General features: G+C 38.6%; 1 protein-coding gene across 2 annotated transcripts in view; it reads right to left on the bottom strand.

Annotated features, from left to right (window-relative positions):
* The window catches only part of MDN1 (midasin AAA ATPase 1), a 130699-nt gene that overhangs the window by 48412 nt on the left and 67483 nt on the right, over positions 1 to 14804 (bottom strand). For both annotated transcript variants that reach the window (XM_081045201.1, XM_081045202.1), the window contains exons 41-56: positions 14647 to 14736; positions 14275 to 14538; positions 13906 to 14167; positions 12636 to 12795; positions 11684 to 11800; positions 10566 to 10774; positions 9437 to 9585; positions 8945 to 9156; positions 8406 to 8626; positions 7400 to 7513; positions 5516 to 5648; positions 4334 to 4449; positions 3406 to 3539; positions 1200 to 1357; positions 868 to 988; positions 308 to 518 (exon numbers count right to left, since the gene is read on the bottom strand). In XM_081045201.1, coding sequence (XP_080901327.1) covers positions 308 to 518; positions 868 to 988; positions 1200 to 1357; positions 3406 to 3539; positions 4334 to 4449; positions 5516 to 5648; positions 7400 to 7513; positions 8406 to 8626; positions 8945 to 9156; positions 9437 to 9585; positions 10566 to 10774; positions 11684 to 11800; positions 12636 to 12795; positions 13906 to 14167; positions 14275 to 14538; positions 14647 to 14736 — 2671 coding nt within the window. The remainder of the gene's footprint in view (positions 1 to 307; positions 519 to 867; positions 989 to 1199; positions 1358 to 3405; positions 3540 to 4333; positions 4450 to 5515; positions 5649 to 7399; positions 7514 to 8405; positions 8627 to 8944; positions 9157 to 9436; positions 9586 to 10565; positions 10775 to 11683; positions 11801 to 12635; positions 12796 to 13905; positions 14168 to 14274; positions 14539 to 14646; positions 14737 to 14804) is intronic.

Below are 14804 nucleotides of genomic sequence, written 5' to 3'. Positions count from 1 at the left end.
ACTCCCAACAGCCAGTTATGCAATTGTGAGCTTAACTTAAATTCAGCTTACCTTGAGCTTGAGTTTTGGATCTATGAAATGATATTAATACCTGTACAATTCTAATAACAGAATTAAACTATAAAAAGTTTAGCTCTATGTCGGACACTTATTTAATGGTAGTTATAGTGTACCCCCCAAAAAAAGAGGGGGAGAGGAGAGAGAGAGAGAGAGAGAGAGAGAGAGAGAGAGAAGAAAAGAAAATCTAAGGGAAAACTTAAAATTTCTTAGAGCATCTATCAGCAACCCAAACTCCAGAGTATATTACCTGTCTTGACATCTTCTAGAATATTAGCTCTGAGGACTAATCCCCCAGCATGAAGGAGACTTTTCTTTAATTTCCATTCAGAAGCCGCCATTTGGAGTCGACTAATGTCTTCCCGCCATCCACTCTCCCCAAGGGCAGGAGCCTGCTCCCTGATGACCAGGGCTTTGTTAAGGATTTTCAATTGTGAAAAACACTCCACCACCAGCTTGTCCTGAAACAACAAAACCCAGGAAATCCTATATAGAGGAGAAACGTGGTTCTTTTTAACAGCCTGCTCATGTCTGAGAAGAAATTTAAAATATTTCCACGATGCTTCTAGAAAACATAGGGTTTGTTTATTCCTGTTGCTCTCAGCTTTTACAGTAATAAAGTCAAAACTCTACCCAGCTTCAATAGTCTCAAGAATAAGTAAAATGATAATATTTAACAAATCATAGTAATCACTGAACATTTAAAAGTTAAGCTTTGCAGGCAAGAATGAATCCAGTTGAATGGCAGTCCCCCTTTCCAGAACTTAAGAGGTCAAATCTTTGTGTTTATGCCATGCTTCAAAGGTGTACCTTAAAAGGAAATGGTCGTCCTAGGAACTTCTGCAACTTCTTTATACCAGTGAAGCCACCAGCCGGGCTCCCCAAGCAATTCTGAATATGTCCTGAGACAGTCTGAACCTCTTTGTAGTATCTTTAAACAAGGAGAAAAAAGGGGGTAAGTAAGAAAAGGGGGAAATGCTGGATAGTAAGACATCGTTTACATTTTATACTTGATTTACATTCAGCAATAGGCCAAGGAAATAAACCAAAGTAAAGCAAGAAGAAACAATTTCAATTCTAAACCCTCTTCTCTTTAACATCATCAGCAATGCAGATATTGACATTATTACTCTGAGTCTTACTTGTCTTCGTGGTTCATTAGGAGTTGCGGGAACTGACGGACCAAATGTTTTAAAACCCAATGCCAGTGAAGGGCAAGCAAGGCCAGGCCTGGGGTATCCACTTTTACTGTGTCGGCCACAGTCCAAAACCGGTCCCGCCACTGCAGAGAATCCAAGATCTAAAAACAAAGTAAATTAAAACGTTCACAGACATCTCCCAGTAAAAGACAAAAGACGTAGACTTCAATTGTTAATCAATACTACACATACACACATGAAAGGTCTAGCATTCAACTGGATTATTTTTAGGGACATTAAGGTAGTCAAGTTCAGAGTTACTACCTTAGAGAAAATGGAGTTATTGAGACTTATGGTAAGTGTACATGTAATTTTATAAGAAACCACCAACTTGTATTACAAAGCAGCTGCACTATTTTGTCTTCCATCCAGCAGTGTAGGCAAATGCCTGTTTTTCCATTTCCTTGCCAATACTTACCACTGTTAGTGATTTTAATTTTAGCCATTCTGGTGGGCGGCACCTCACTGTGGTTTCAATTTACATTTCCTTGATAATTAATGATATTGCAATTTTCAAGTTTTTACTGGGCATTTATATATCTTCTATTCAAAATATCTTACTCATTTTTAAAATTGGGATGTCTCATTAGTTTATGTGATTTGTAAACAGCTGTAAACAGTTGCTCCCACTGTTTTCATTTTCTTCAAGTTGTCTATTCAGAAGTTTTTCATTTTGATGAAATTTATCAATTTTTTTCTTTTATAAAGAATCCTCCAAAATCTTTGCCTATCCTCAGGTTATAAAGGTTTTCTCCTGTTTTCTTTTAAACAGTTCATAGTTTTAACTTGAATATTTAGGTTATGATCCCTTTTGAGGTAACTTTTCTATATAACGTAAGGTAGGGGCAAAGGTTCCATCACCATTTAGTGAATGACTCTTTTTCCCCATTAAATTACCTTTGCTCATCTGGCAAAACAAAATCAAAAACAATCAGTTGATCATATATGTGAGGGTCTATTTCTGAATTCTCTTTTTTGTTTCATTGGTCTTTATATCTGTCCATACGATAATCCTGTTTTCATTTATGTAGCTTTGTAATGCAAATTAGGTAAATGTAAGTCTCTAACATTGCTCTTCTAACAATGTATTTTATAGCAAAGTATTCTCAAGCTTAGTGATTCTTTTCAGAGTTCCCATGAAGTAAAAGCTATTTTCACAATATCACATTATTTGCCTTTTTCATTGTTGACATTTGCACTGATGGTACCAAAAAAGCAAAAGAAAAGGATGACAGACAGACAACCTGTGAATGAGTTTCTGACAAACATCGTACTGAAAATGAATGAAGTTCATCTGTTGGGTCAAGAAAAACAATTCAGTGTATTTGTTGCCAGTGATAAAATTCAAGCTTTTAAACAAAATCTGAACTTTGAAAAACCAAAGAGTGTGACAACTTCCCAATACTGAAAGATTTTTCTGATGAAGCTTGTGGTTATTTTTCATGAGTTTGATTGAAGAATGAAATATGTCAGCATTCAGAAGATCTGATAATTCAGTGAACAATATTTTCCAAATTACCAATACATGAACTACAAATGCACACAAAGGTAAAAATTCATCCAAAGTAAAAGCTAGGCCACTGGGCTCTGCTGCATGACAAGTTATATATATATATATATACATACATACATATATATATATATACACATATATTTGATGGAATATTAGTCGGTAAGAAAAAAGGATAAAACTTGGCTACACAAAACAATATGGATGCATCTCAAAATAACTATTTTGAGAGAAAAACAACAACAACAACAAAGACTACATACTGCATAATTCTATTTATAGAAAATGCAACTGATCGATAGTAACAGAAGGTAGATCAATGGATACCTGGTTGGGGACGGTGCGGAGGAAGGGAACACAAAATAACATGAGGAAAAGTTTGAGGGTAACGGATGTATGTTCACTACCTTGGTTGTGGCTGTAGATACATCAAATTGTACATTTTAAACACATGCCATTTATTATGTCAACTATGCCCCATAAAGCTTTAAAATATGTCTATATTTTAAACTGTTACGAACAATTAAATTTCTCAAATAATATTAGACGTATAATACTGAAGTTAGTCTCATCCCTAAGAATCTTTGTGCTAAGACAAATGTTGTCAATTAAAATAAAAACAGGTACATTTTTCTTTACCTCATTGACACTGGCATCGGACACCATTCCCTGGGAAGACTGTACCCAGCGCAGGATTAAAGCATCACAAAGTTCAAAAAAAGCAGCAAGATTGACCACAATTTCATGGGGCAGGCTGTGATAGCTTTCTGGATCTTAGAGTTGACATAAATAAAATAAGAACATTACATTAGATTTAAATTAATCTCTGGACATTGTCAAAATCAACTGAAATAAGGAACGTAATATTATCTGCAGTACAAAGGTCAGTTTTGAAAGATCAAATCAAAAGTGAATTCTTTGCCTATTATTAAATTTTGTAGGTCAGACATGTATACATATCGATGTTCATAATATCTTAATGAAAAAAATTATAAAATAATTATGCATATTTTAAACAAGCATTTGTTTAAATACAAAATTAAAACTTAAGTGTATATATGTTTGAATAGATAGAGGGCACAGAGATATGAGAGGATACAAACAAACGTACTATGAACAGTAGCAGTTGTAAGGGCAAATGTCTTCAATTTTTATATTTATATATAGTTTGAATTTTTTCCAACAAGCATCTTTCCAATTTTAAAAAATATAGAAGGGAGAAAGAAACAACCTATAAGCAAATGCTTATGAGCATGTACTTTTCCAGCCAACAAACCTATGTTTGGAGTTCTAGCTCTGCTACTTGCTACAGGTGTGACCTTGGGCATCTCTGTGCCTCCCTTTCCTCTTTCATAACATGGGACCTACATGGCATATGGTTGCCCTACAAAGTAAATGAGATCAAAAAGCTGTAAAAATCAGTCATTACTATTGAAGAAGGGAACATGTTTAAAATCAGGCCAGCAAAGCAAAATGTATCAGTAAAATGACAGGAGCTGCTGCATTTCTCAGTTTCAGCTACACTGTACAATGCAGAGCTGCAGAACATGAAAGGCAGTAGTCTTACCTTTATGGAATTCAAAGGACATTCTCAAAACACTATTTCTTAACTTTTTGCCACCAACAGAAACCAAATTTGCTTCAGTGAAAATTCGTTTTTCCCGGTCAAGATATATGATTGTCCTGAAATAAGATTCAGTAACATAAAAAAGTTATTGGTAAATAATGCTTTTTAATTACATCCTCTACCTGCTGAATCCTGAGAATGCTTGGTACATCAATCTCCTTCAACCTGCCATTTGTCTCCGGCCTCTACAAATTCTAGACTAGAGAAAGGAAGGCGAAAGTGGTAACCACTAAGTTGGGTGAAAAGAGGACAGATGGCTGGAAAAAGCTGTGTCTGGGTAGGTTGCCAGGCCTCACTCTGATGCTTTGTCATGATCTGACAAACTTCACCGTAGACTCTTAAAATTGGGCGTCATAAAACTAATCCGTGGTGTTAAAAGTTACCTGCAGAGGTGGAGGGGGAGTTAATGGGAGAAGAAACAAGGGGTGCTAGTATGTATCACATATGCGTGAGTGAGTTCACTTTGTGAAACTCATCAAAATTAAGTGCACTTTACTGTAATTATAGTTCAATTACACAATTATTTTAAAAAATTTATCACATTGATGCCCAATTTAAAAAAAAAAAAAAAAGTCTGGTCATTATGTTAAAAAGTGAGGAAAGACCAGATTCTAGAACAACTAGGTAAATTTACATGTGAGTGTGTACGTAAGCATGCAGGTGCTACATATGTCTCTACCATCTGAGGAAGGGAAATTACGTGAACAGAGACAGCTGAGGAAACAATACGTAAGAGAATGAGTAGGTGAAAACGGGAGGAGCTCCAGGGAATCACAATCAGGAAACAGTAGAAACATGACTATCCTATGATAAAGGATTAACTGTAAAATAAATCTCACAATTAATGCTACACTAGTATATTTCTTAAAGTACCCTATTCAATAACTAAGAACCAGCAAAAATTATAGGCATTTTGACAACAGTCAGAATTCAGAGTCAGAATTCCAGTATGAAGGAGAGGTGGTAAGAAAGGCTACTGTCATGTCTACTACCCCGCCACCTCTTAGGTCCAGAAGATTAAACACGTGCAATCTGTATTTGACAGGCTTAGAAAAGGTACACAATCTGTGAAGTCATCGTGTATAGTGAGGCAGAGTGCCTACAACAGCAGGCTTCACCTACTTGTTTGCAATAGACTCTAAAAGTGAAAAGAGTTGCTCAGACTGGTCCGTTTGTGGGTCAAAGTCCATTGCATTTCTAATGATGTCCAATGCCTGCATATTCCATCGTGGGTCCAAAGGGATCACAAATTCATCTGGTTTAAAAAATAAAACACAAAAATAGAATTCTGGAGTTAAACTGCTTGCCTGGCAAATTCCTGTTGAAGATTTTCATTGTTTTATTTGATCACATTCGGTTTTGATGGGGAAGAGGTGGCACAGAGAAATGCTGGTTTCAGACCCCAATACTAGAGAAGTGGTGTTTGATGCGTCTTTCTAAATGCAAAATTTCTACCAGTCCCGAAAAGTCATTTCCCTGTAGGATACAAAGGCAATCCCTACACCATAAACACTCCAACCAATGCATTCACTTGCTCAAATCCCACTACTGGTTGGAAAATCAGCTTCATTACCCAACCTGTTGCCATTAACCACAAGAAAACTAACTTACGTGGCAGAAAATAAATGAATACATCTCATTATTTGCTTTCAATAGGAAAACTCAAGAATAATTCGCTTCAAAGCCATTTCTTTACAATCAGAGAATGTGGCTGCAACTGACACCTCACTGAGCTCCTCTGGCTCTTACCTGGTACCTCCCTGGAAAGCTGCACTGATCACCCCGTGAGCCTCTCCAGAGGCTGTAGGAACCACGAGGGCAGGAAGACAAACAATGGCAACATTAATCTGAAAATGCCTGAGTAGGATGGGTCAGTGAAGCAACTTCAAATTTTAAAGATATCCACCAGAGTAGGCTAACAAATGCCTTCTCTGAACAGCAAGGTACATCAAGGAAGGAACAATATTACAAAATTCAGTGAAACTACACTAAGGAAGATGAAAGTAGACCTACTATGTTCCAACAGAGGGCAAAGTGGTGTCTGCTAAAAAGGGAACCTGCTACTCAACTCTAGAACTGTGTTTCCAAAGATCAAAATTCTTTCATAAATGGAAAGCCATGATTTAGTTCAGCCACAACCTAACTACTACAGTAGTTTTCTCTGCTGTTTGATTTCTTCCCAACTACTCACCTCATTACCTTTAGTGTACATACAGTAACTGGTTTAGCACAAAAGCATCATGCATATTTTTTTTCTAAACCAAATACTTAATGGTATATTTTGATTAATATCAAATGAAGATGGGGGTGGGAAATTAAAAACCTGGTTCTGTGAAAATGCCCCTATTTTCCTCTTTAATACTTACATTCAATCAACTTTATACTATTCTGCTTCAGTGAATGAGTCTGCTATCTCACTCTTTAATTTAAAAGAAATTTTGAATACTTCATTTGATCAGACAACTTTGGATGGCTATTTCTTTTATCATTACAGTTTTATAACTTTGTATTTAAGGCTTTATAACTTTTATCAGGGCTTTATGTTTTCTGAAGCAATTAACTCTGTTTCGTTCCCCTTCAAGTTAAATAGCTTCATAGTTCAAAACCCTTTCTGATAACAGTACTAATAAATAACAGTTGAAATGTTATACGTTGAAGGGATCCCAGAGAAATGAAATCAATTCCCTTATTTTCCAAACACAGGCAGTGAGTACGAATGATGGGCCTTAAATGGACAAGCCAGTTTGCAGCTGAGCTGGGCAGAGAGCCCAGTCTTCCAACTCCCATGTTCTCCCACTTCATTGTGTATCATCATCCTCTTTCAGAAACTGAAGGATAAATGGATAGTTTGGAACCAGGAAGCAGAATTTGCATCTGGATACTCTCAGTCTTCTAAAAAATACTGTTTGTTACAGTGGTAGCTCTGACAGGTCTTTCTCCCATGGTATCAGTGGACAAGTTTCTTAAACGGTGCTGAGAACTAGAAATCAAATCAGGTGTTAGTACCTGTTATATTTGGTTGTAATATTTTGATGACATTACTGACCCCAGTTGAGAGAGAATTTGAGTAAAATTTCCTAAGAGATGCAGCACTGGCTTCTAACTGAATCTGTATTGACTCTGTGGAGGAAGGAGAAGCACATGTTAGTATCTAAAGCAGGCTGATCAATCAAACTTTCTGCAATGACGAAAATGTTCTATAGCTGCTCTGTCAAGAGTAGCCACTGGTCACATGTTAGCTAACACTTCAAATGTGGTCAGGGCAACTAAGGGTCTGGGTCTCAGATTTTATTTAATTTTACTTAGTTTATATTTGCGTTTTATAGTGACCTGTGGCCAGTAGCTAACATACAGAACAAGGCAGATAAGAATAATTATACAAATCCTCTCCACATTTTATACAGATCACATGTACCACACAATAAAATACACATTCACTGGCTTATCAACAAGTTCTCATGGAGGAGAAAGGCTCGTGTAAACTCAATTACATTAGGCAATTAGTTCTACCAACAAATCCCATGTGCTGTACTTTATAACCCATGTGATGCTGCTGTTGCTTTTTCCTCTCTTAAAATGAAAAAAGTGCAAAGAAATTAAGCACAACAACTTAGAAGTCTCTTATGCACTTTTAGGGGAAACGAATTTATCAAAAGCAACACCTTTCCCAGATATAATGATTGTTCAGCCATAGTAGTGCAAATAGCAGGATGTTCAAAAAATAAAAAGTAACAACACAGTACATTTTCCTTTTGAACTTGATAGAAAGGTGGACAGATCCTGAAATGCTAACAACTACATATAGGAAAAAGGTTTCCCTTGGGACACATTTAAGCTGTTAGTTTTTTAACAGCTACACAAACAGTAATGCTAAGTCACAAATTTCTGGCTATGAGATCTCCCATATGCAACTGTAACAGTGTACTCACAGAGTGATACAGCTGCTGAGGCACTAAAACAGAGTGAGTGTTCGTACATTCACTCATGACACAAATTAAGCTTTTCTACTCACCAAGCCCCTGTGGTATATTCTTGGCTAAATGATAAAGCCATTTAACTCTGAGCATCCAATCTTGATTGGTTGCTCTTTCTATGAGCAATTTAACAGCCATGGACAGGACATCTGGTTCATCAATCCAAACAGTATCCACTTCAACTGAACTGAATTTTAAGCTCTCAGGGTTGGAGGATTGCATAATTTTCTCTAAGTCTGGCAAGGTAAGAGGCTGAATCCTGAAATTCATTGAAATAGACAAAGTCAATACTAGAATAAACTTTCATTTTACATTTCAAAGAACTGGGAAAATAACTTCACAAATAACAGATCAGAGAGATACTGGGGAAAAGGTGACAGAGAGGACAATTAAAACATAAACGGAATGAATAACAAACAGGGAGCAGTATCACAACAAACAACGACACCATGACAGCTGGGTAACAAATGGCCTCATAAAATTCTGGTCAAATATGCTGGGTCATGACTATAAGCATCAGAAACAAACAATACAGTCAAGATGCTGGAGAGAGACACCAACTCCAGGCCCCGCTAACCTGGCCCAGCTGCTGGTTTTCATGCTCGTCCTGTTGAGGCAATACGCTAAGATCTGTCCATCCCTTCGTACTACAGAGAGGTGAGAATCTTCGGCAGCAAAAAGAGCTGAGGGCAGAGAATCTGGCCACAGCCCCATGGCAAGAATGGAGTTACCCCAGGTTTCATGTGCTCGCAGAGAAGAAACATGTTTCTCCAGTAAAGCCTGAACAAGCTGGTAGGAGATAAAAACACATGGTGTACGTGCTATTACCAAAAATGTATATTATAAGCTAAATCCCACTTTTTATGATGCCAGGGAAGTTTCCAAGGATGTTATATTTATATTTAACCTATTTTCCAGAAAAGTATGTGGATACCAGATCTCTGTTAGAGAATAACTGCCATGGTTCATTCTCTTAGGTCATTAAAGTTACCATCGATAAAAAAGAAATTCTTTGTACTAAATAATGTAGTGTTTCAACTTAGAAAGCTTGTGAAACATTTTATGGTACCTTCTGGTTTGCTGGTGAATGCTGGGAGCGGACATATGCTTCCCAGCATGCTTCAGAAAAGGCTCGGTCTAAACTCAGCCCTCGCTGGAGGTACTGCACAATGAGTGAGGCTGTCTGAATTAGAGTTGAAACAGATGATGCTGGAGAACCTATAAAGAAAAAAACATTGCCATGTATGAGCAACAGATTCTACAAAATCTCCAAAATTCCACCTTTACATCAAACTTCGTTCCACTCAAATCCACCCAGATACTTATTTTAGAAGGCCTTCTAAGTGGACGCTAAGGTCTCAGTAGCACACAACGGACTAGTGGGAACATCCTATTCCTTTCCCTTATCCCACCTCCCTCCCAGCTCTCTCTGGCAGTATACTGTGGGGAAGTGACCAGATGACTCATTTGTAAGTGTGATAAAACCTGGTTACATATATCCTTCACCTAAAGTTGACACACATTGGAGGTGGCAAAATGACCATAGTCTCATAAAAGACCACGGGTTTTGAAACCCAACAGGTCCACTTTCAAACCCCAGCTGTCATTACTATTTGGCCTTGATGAGTTACTCAACCTCTCATAGTCTTACCTTTAACATGGAAACCTATATCTTGCAGAAATAATGTGAGGACTAAATAAGCAACCAACATTATACCTAACACATAGTAGTCATTAAATAAATAGGGTTTCATTTCTCATTGTTACTACTGCTACTACTGTTGCTTTGCTTACACATTTGGACATTTAGAAGAAGTAACACCTGTCTGTTTTACACAATTTAAAGTTCCCTCTTTATTCTACCTTCAGGAGACTCAAGGATGACCCTGAAGATCTGAGGGACAAACTCCACACATCTCACTGCCTAAGCCAGTATTCCTCCAAGTATGGGCCTCTGATTGCATGAATCACTACTACCTAGGGACCTTCTTTAAACCACTAAATTCCTGGGCCTACCCAGACCTGCTGAAACCAATCTGTTATGGGGAAGGATACCAAAAATTACCACATTTTCATGGTAATTTCTATTTCCTGGTAATTTCTATTTCTATGTACACTAAATGTAAGAACTCCTGGAATAACACATGAATTTTCATAGAAATAAAATTATTCAGAGGCCTAGAAGTCAAGCACCTTACCTACAACAGCGCTTTGGGTCTCTCTATGTAGCGCCAAGAGAGTGTCACACACACTGTCCCCCACCAACCCAAGGCTGTGGAGCAGAACTTTCAGATCCAGCTCATCTGGGATGCTGCTATCCCCCTCTCCTGAAATGTAGATTTCAAGTCCACGATTCCTCATAGCTCGGGATATTTCTCCATGAACAGGATCCATTGAGAGAAAAAGTCTAGTAATATAGCAATCCAAAGAAAAAATAACATAAAATTTCCAGTGCAACCAATGGTGCAGCTCAGCAACAACTGGTGAGGGCAATTCATACATGGCTCATCTTCAGGGAGCTTATCATAGGAAACACAACTAATCCAAAGTCGGCTACTTTCATCTGTAGTCTGTCTTCCAGTTCCAAAACGCATTAATACAGCAAATAGTTCTCTAAACGGACCTTCCTTAGGAACTAAGTAATGTCTATCCAGTGCACTTGGGGTGCTATCTGAGAACTTTAAAATTCTTCTTTTCAGAGAGTCCCCCAATCAGACAGTACTAACTCAACATTCTGACTCACCTACAGAGAGCAGAAAAGGAAGCACTATGTTCTCCTGAAACAACTAGCTTCATAAATTCGATGTCCAGTAACATATCCATCTAGCTATGTGCCATCTCCAAACCTAAGCAGTGATTCCCTACTGACCCTCTCCACACCAAACCTGCTCCTTTGCCAGTCTTCCCTTTCTCAATGAATGGCACCCCCATTTACCCCCTTATTCAAGACAAAAACTTAGGTGTCATCCTTGCTTCCTCTTTTTCTCGACCCACAAGTCCACTGGCAAGTCTCACTTATCTGACCACTGTAGTATAAGCTATCAGTCTCTTGCCTGAACTATTGCAAAAGGCTTGTACGTGGTCTCCCTGCTTCCACCCTTCACCACCAATGCACAGCAGGAGTCTTGCTTCTCTTGTTTACTGCTGTGCCCCCAGAGCCTGGCAAATAGCAGAGCCTCAATATTTGTTAACTGAATCAATTAATGGGTGAACATACCTAATTATTGAGTGTACGAACATAAGAAGTTCCTATGAATGTCTGCCTCTGCTTGAGGCTGTCAGATTCTTAGGCAGAAACTTAAGAGGCATAAATTACCTGAAATTGGGATGTGGTGTTATGGTGGGAGTGGATCCATCTATCATTCCTCTCTCACTAATGGTGAGGACGCCTCCAGGTTCAAGCAAAGCATTCAAACGATCCAGCACAGAGGGGCTGCACAGACGGAATTCAAACGGTGGATAGGCTGACATGCTGCCTTTGACTCTACTTTCCTTGACAGGCCTCCCAGAGCTCCTGACCTATGTCTTCTTTCAACAGAAATCACTTTCCTATATAGAACTGTGATGTCTTTCAAGATCCCTTTTCTCATCAATTCCCCTTTACACTCCCAAAGCACATAGTCCAGAGATCCTATTACACAGTAAATTAACAAAATAGTTGCTGAATAAATGTTTAAAATTAAGGAAAATGATAGCAAGTTCCTGGAACTGTAACTCTTTTCTTACCCCACCCCACCCCCTACTTCCCAACATTACCAATTCCATTTAAAAGTAATTGGATTTTGATTTGAAACATTCTGAAAAGTGCTCCAGGTATAGAAATCCATCATCTGCCCTGCTGTAGCTTCTATTATGCTGTGTAACTAAAGCAATTTTATACTTGTCCTTTACCTTAGAATCAAAAGTGATACAAACTGATACACATTTACTAAATGTGTGCCCTGTGTCAGATCTTGCATTTCAAAAATTTACACTTAAGAATGACCATCTATCTGGTCATTAAGGTTTAACCCAACGACGGCTAGAAATGTAATCCAATTTTGTTAGCCTTCAGTTCAGCCCAAAACTGTCAGAGAACTAAAATCTTGCACCTTCTAATGACCAACTATGTTCGTCACAGGGAGAAGTCTAAAGGAAATGGCTGAGGATGCGTTTCCAGTTAAGAACAATGGATTAAAAATGGCCAAGCTTTCACCTGGGTTTCTACTCTGACAAGCACATCCCAAACTTCAGTCATGTTCACTCATGATCAGACAGAAGGTCCTTACTTGCAAAAGTTAACATTGTCCATCAAAAGCCAATCTCCAGACTTCAGGGCCTGAACCAACATGCTGTCAACCCATTCAAACGTGCCATGGCTGCGGCCACTGGATGACTGCATCAGCTTCAACCCAAAGCTTCGGAACTCTTCCACAAGTTTGGCAAACTCTGAAATGGCAAAGCCACAGCACTTAATTTCAAACCAGGACAATCAAACCAAACCCAAATAAAAACAAAAAAACTAAGAGTGTATTAAAAGAAGGTTGGAAACTTCTGGCCCAAATTTTGAAGTTTCATAATAAATAGAAAAAAATTTTGTTTTTGTTTAAACAAAACAGATAAAATTTGGTTTGGAGGCAGATAATGCTTCTTAACGGCTTTCTGAATTAAGGACTAGATAGAGGCGACTCAAGGGTGATGGAAAAGGTAAACAATCTTTGTTGTCATTTCACAAATGACAGAAGAATGTCTCCCACCTAATATTACTACATCTATACCAAACAAAAGTGCTGTTAGTTGGTAGAATGCAATCAATGTCACTAAACAGGGCTTCCTTTATAATGACAACAGGATTATGGTAACAACTGCTATTTATTTGCCTACTGCTTTATAGTTTACACAGCCCATTCCAAGAAATCTTTCAATTGCTCTTTTTTGTTAGAAATTGTTTTATGACCCTTTTTCATATCACAAGGTGAAATACACTGGATTCCTGCTTCTAACCATGAGGAAATAATAAGGTTTAGACTTAACCCCCCACTGTTAATATTAGAAAACCAGGCAAAATATATGAAACAACTGCTTTCAGACATTGGACAATAGACAGCATAGGGCTGATACCTGAGGAAAGCTGCATCACAAAATGAGACAAACTGAGTATCCATGTTAACTAAGGAGTTTCTTCTACTTGCTAAACAAAATTAATACACACATCCTAACCTATCAATTTAAACTTTAGTTTAAAACGCCCAATTTCTTGAAAAATTATTAAGTCTTTTTGAAAGGTCAACAGACAATAAGACCAGCTTTACAAACAAGTGACTGCTTTATCATTACAGCTGGTTACACACAAAATAATCACTAAGCTCAGAAACCAATTTATTCCCTTTGTTTAGGATCACCAAGTCTGGATCCTTTGCATCAGCTTCAGTCTACTGCTAAGACAAAAAATTGTTAATCATTAAATTAATAAAAATGACGGGCACTGCATTTACAAATTACCTGTAAATGGACTCTCTAAGGACAGTGTGTGTGACCCACACATCCGAACACACATACCTGCCTTGGAGTAGGAGTTGATTTTATTGTTCAGTCGCTGCAAAAGCAACAATACTGCTTCCAGCTTATTGACAATCTCCATCGTGACACCTTTGCCACCTTCTCCAAGACACTTGGGCTTATACGTCAGAAGGAAATGACTCCAGGCCCGCAGCACTACTTCTGCATCGTCAGCACTAATAAGGAGGCTGTCTCTCAACAGGGCCCGTCCAGTGGCCTCCACCTTCTCTAGGAGCTGCCTCCAAGGCCGCAGAAGATCAACCTGAAAGTCCCAAAGCATGTGAATTCAGCACAGCCATTGGCCAGAGCCAAAAATCCTGCTACGTGTAGTCACCACCAACACAGAAGACTACTAGGCAGACCACTTACCTGCTCAAATCCACCCAGGAGCTCGGTGGTATCCATGGCACTGTTCATAGCCATGATCTTTAACGTGTGACCAGTAAGCTGCGCCAGGAGCTGGACCAGGCTGGTCTTGCCCACAGAGGCTGGCCCCACAAGGATGACCATCCAGCTCATCTGCACACACTTCATAATTGACTCCAGAGACTGTAACGACTGGTGTAGGAGCGACAGGGGACGGCGGGATGGGGGAGGAACAGAGCTGCCACGGGAAAGGACTGAGTAGCCCAGCTAAAAAATACATGCCAGTGAGATTTCACAAGTGTGCCGAGTAGTGGGAGCAGAAGAAATCACAGAAGACTGCAAGTAAAAGAACAGAGATTATCCTCGTCTCCTCACCTGAACATCATAGGGCGTGATGTGAAATAGTCTGGTTCCTGTGTATGGGTTGGAATTTGAACTAAACACATCCTTGAATACAGCAAAGACCTAAAGGAAGAAGACGATACAAGAAAAACACAAATCACTCCACCAAGTTCAGAGCCAAACCTTGTAGC

Source organism: Rhinolophus hipposideros, assembly GCF_964194185.1.
Source record: "Rhinolophus hipposideros genome assembly, chromosome: 3".
Taxonomy (NCBI): domain Eukaryota; kingdom Metazoa; phylum Chordata; class Mammalia; order Chiroptera; family Rhinolophidae; genus Rhinolophus; species Rhinolophus hipposideros.
The sequence above is the reverse complement of the archived record's forward strand: the minus strand, read 5'-3'. Positions and strand labels throughout refer to the sequence as shown.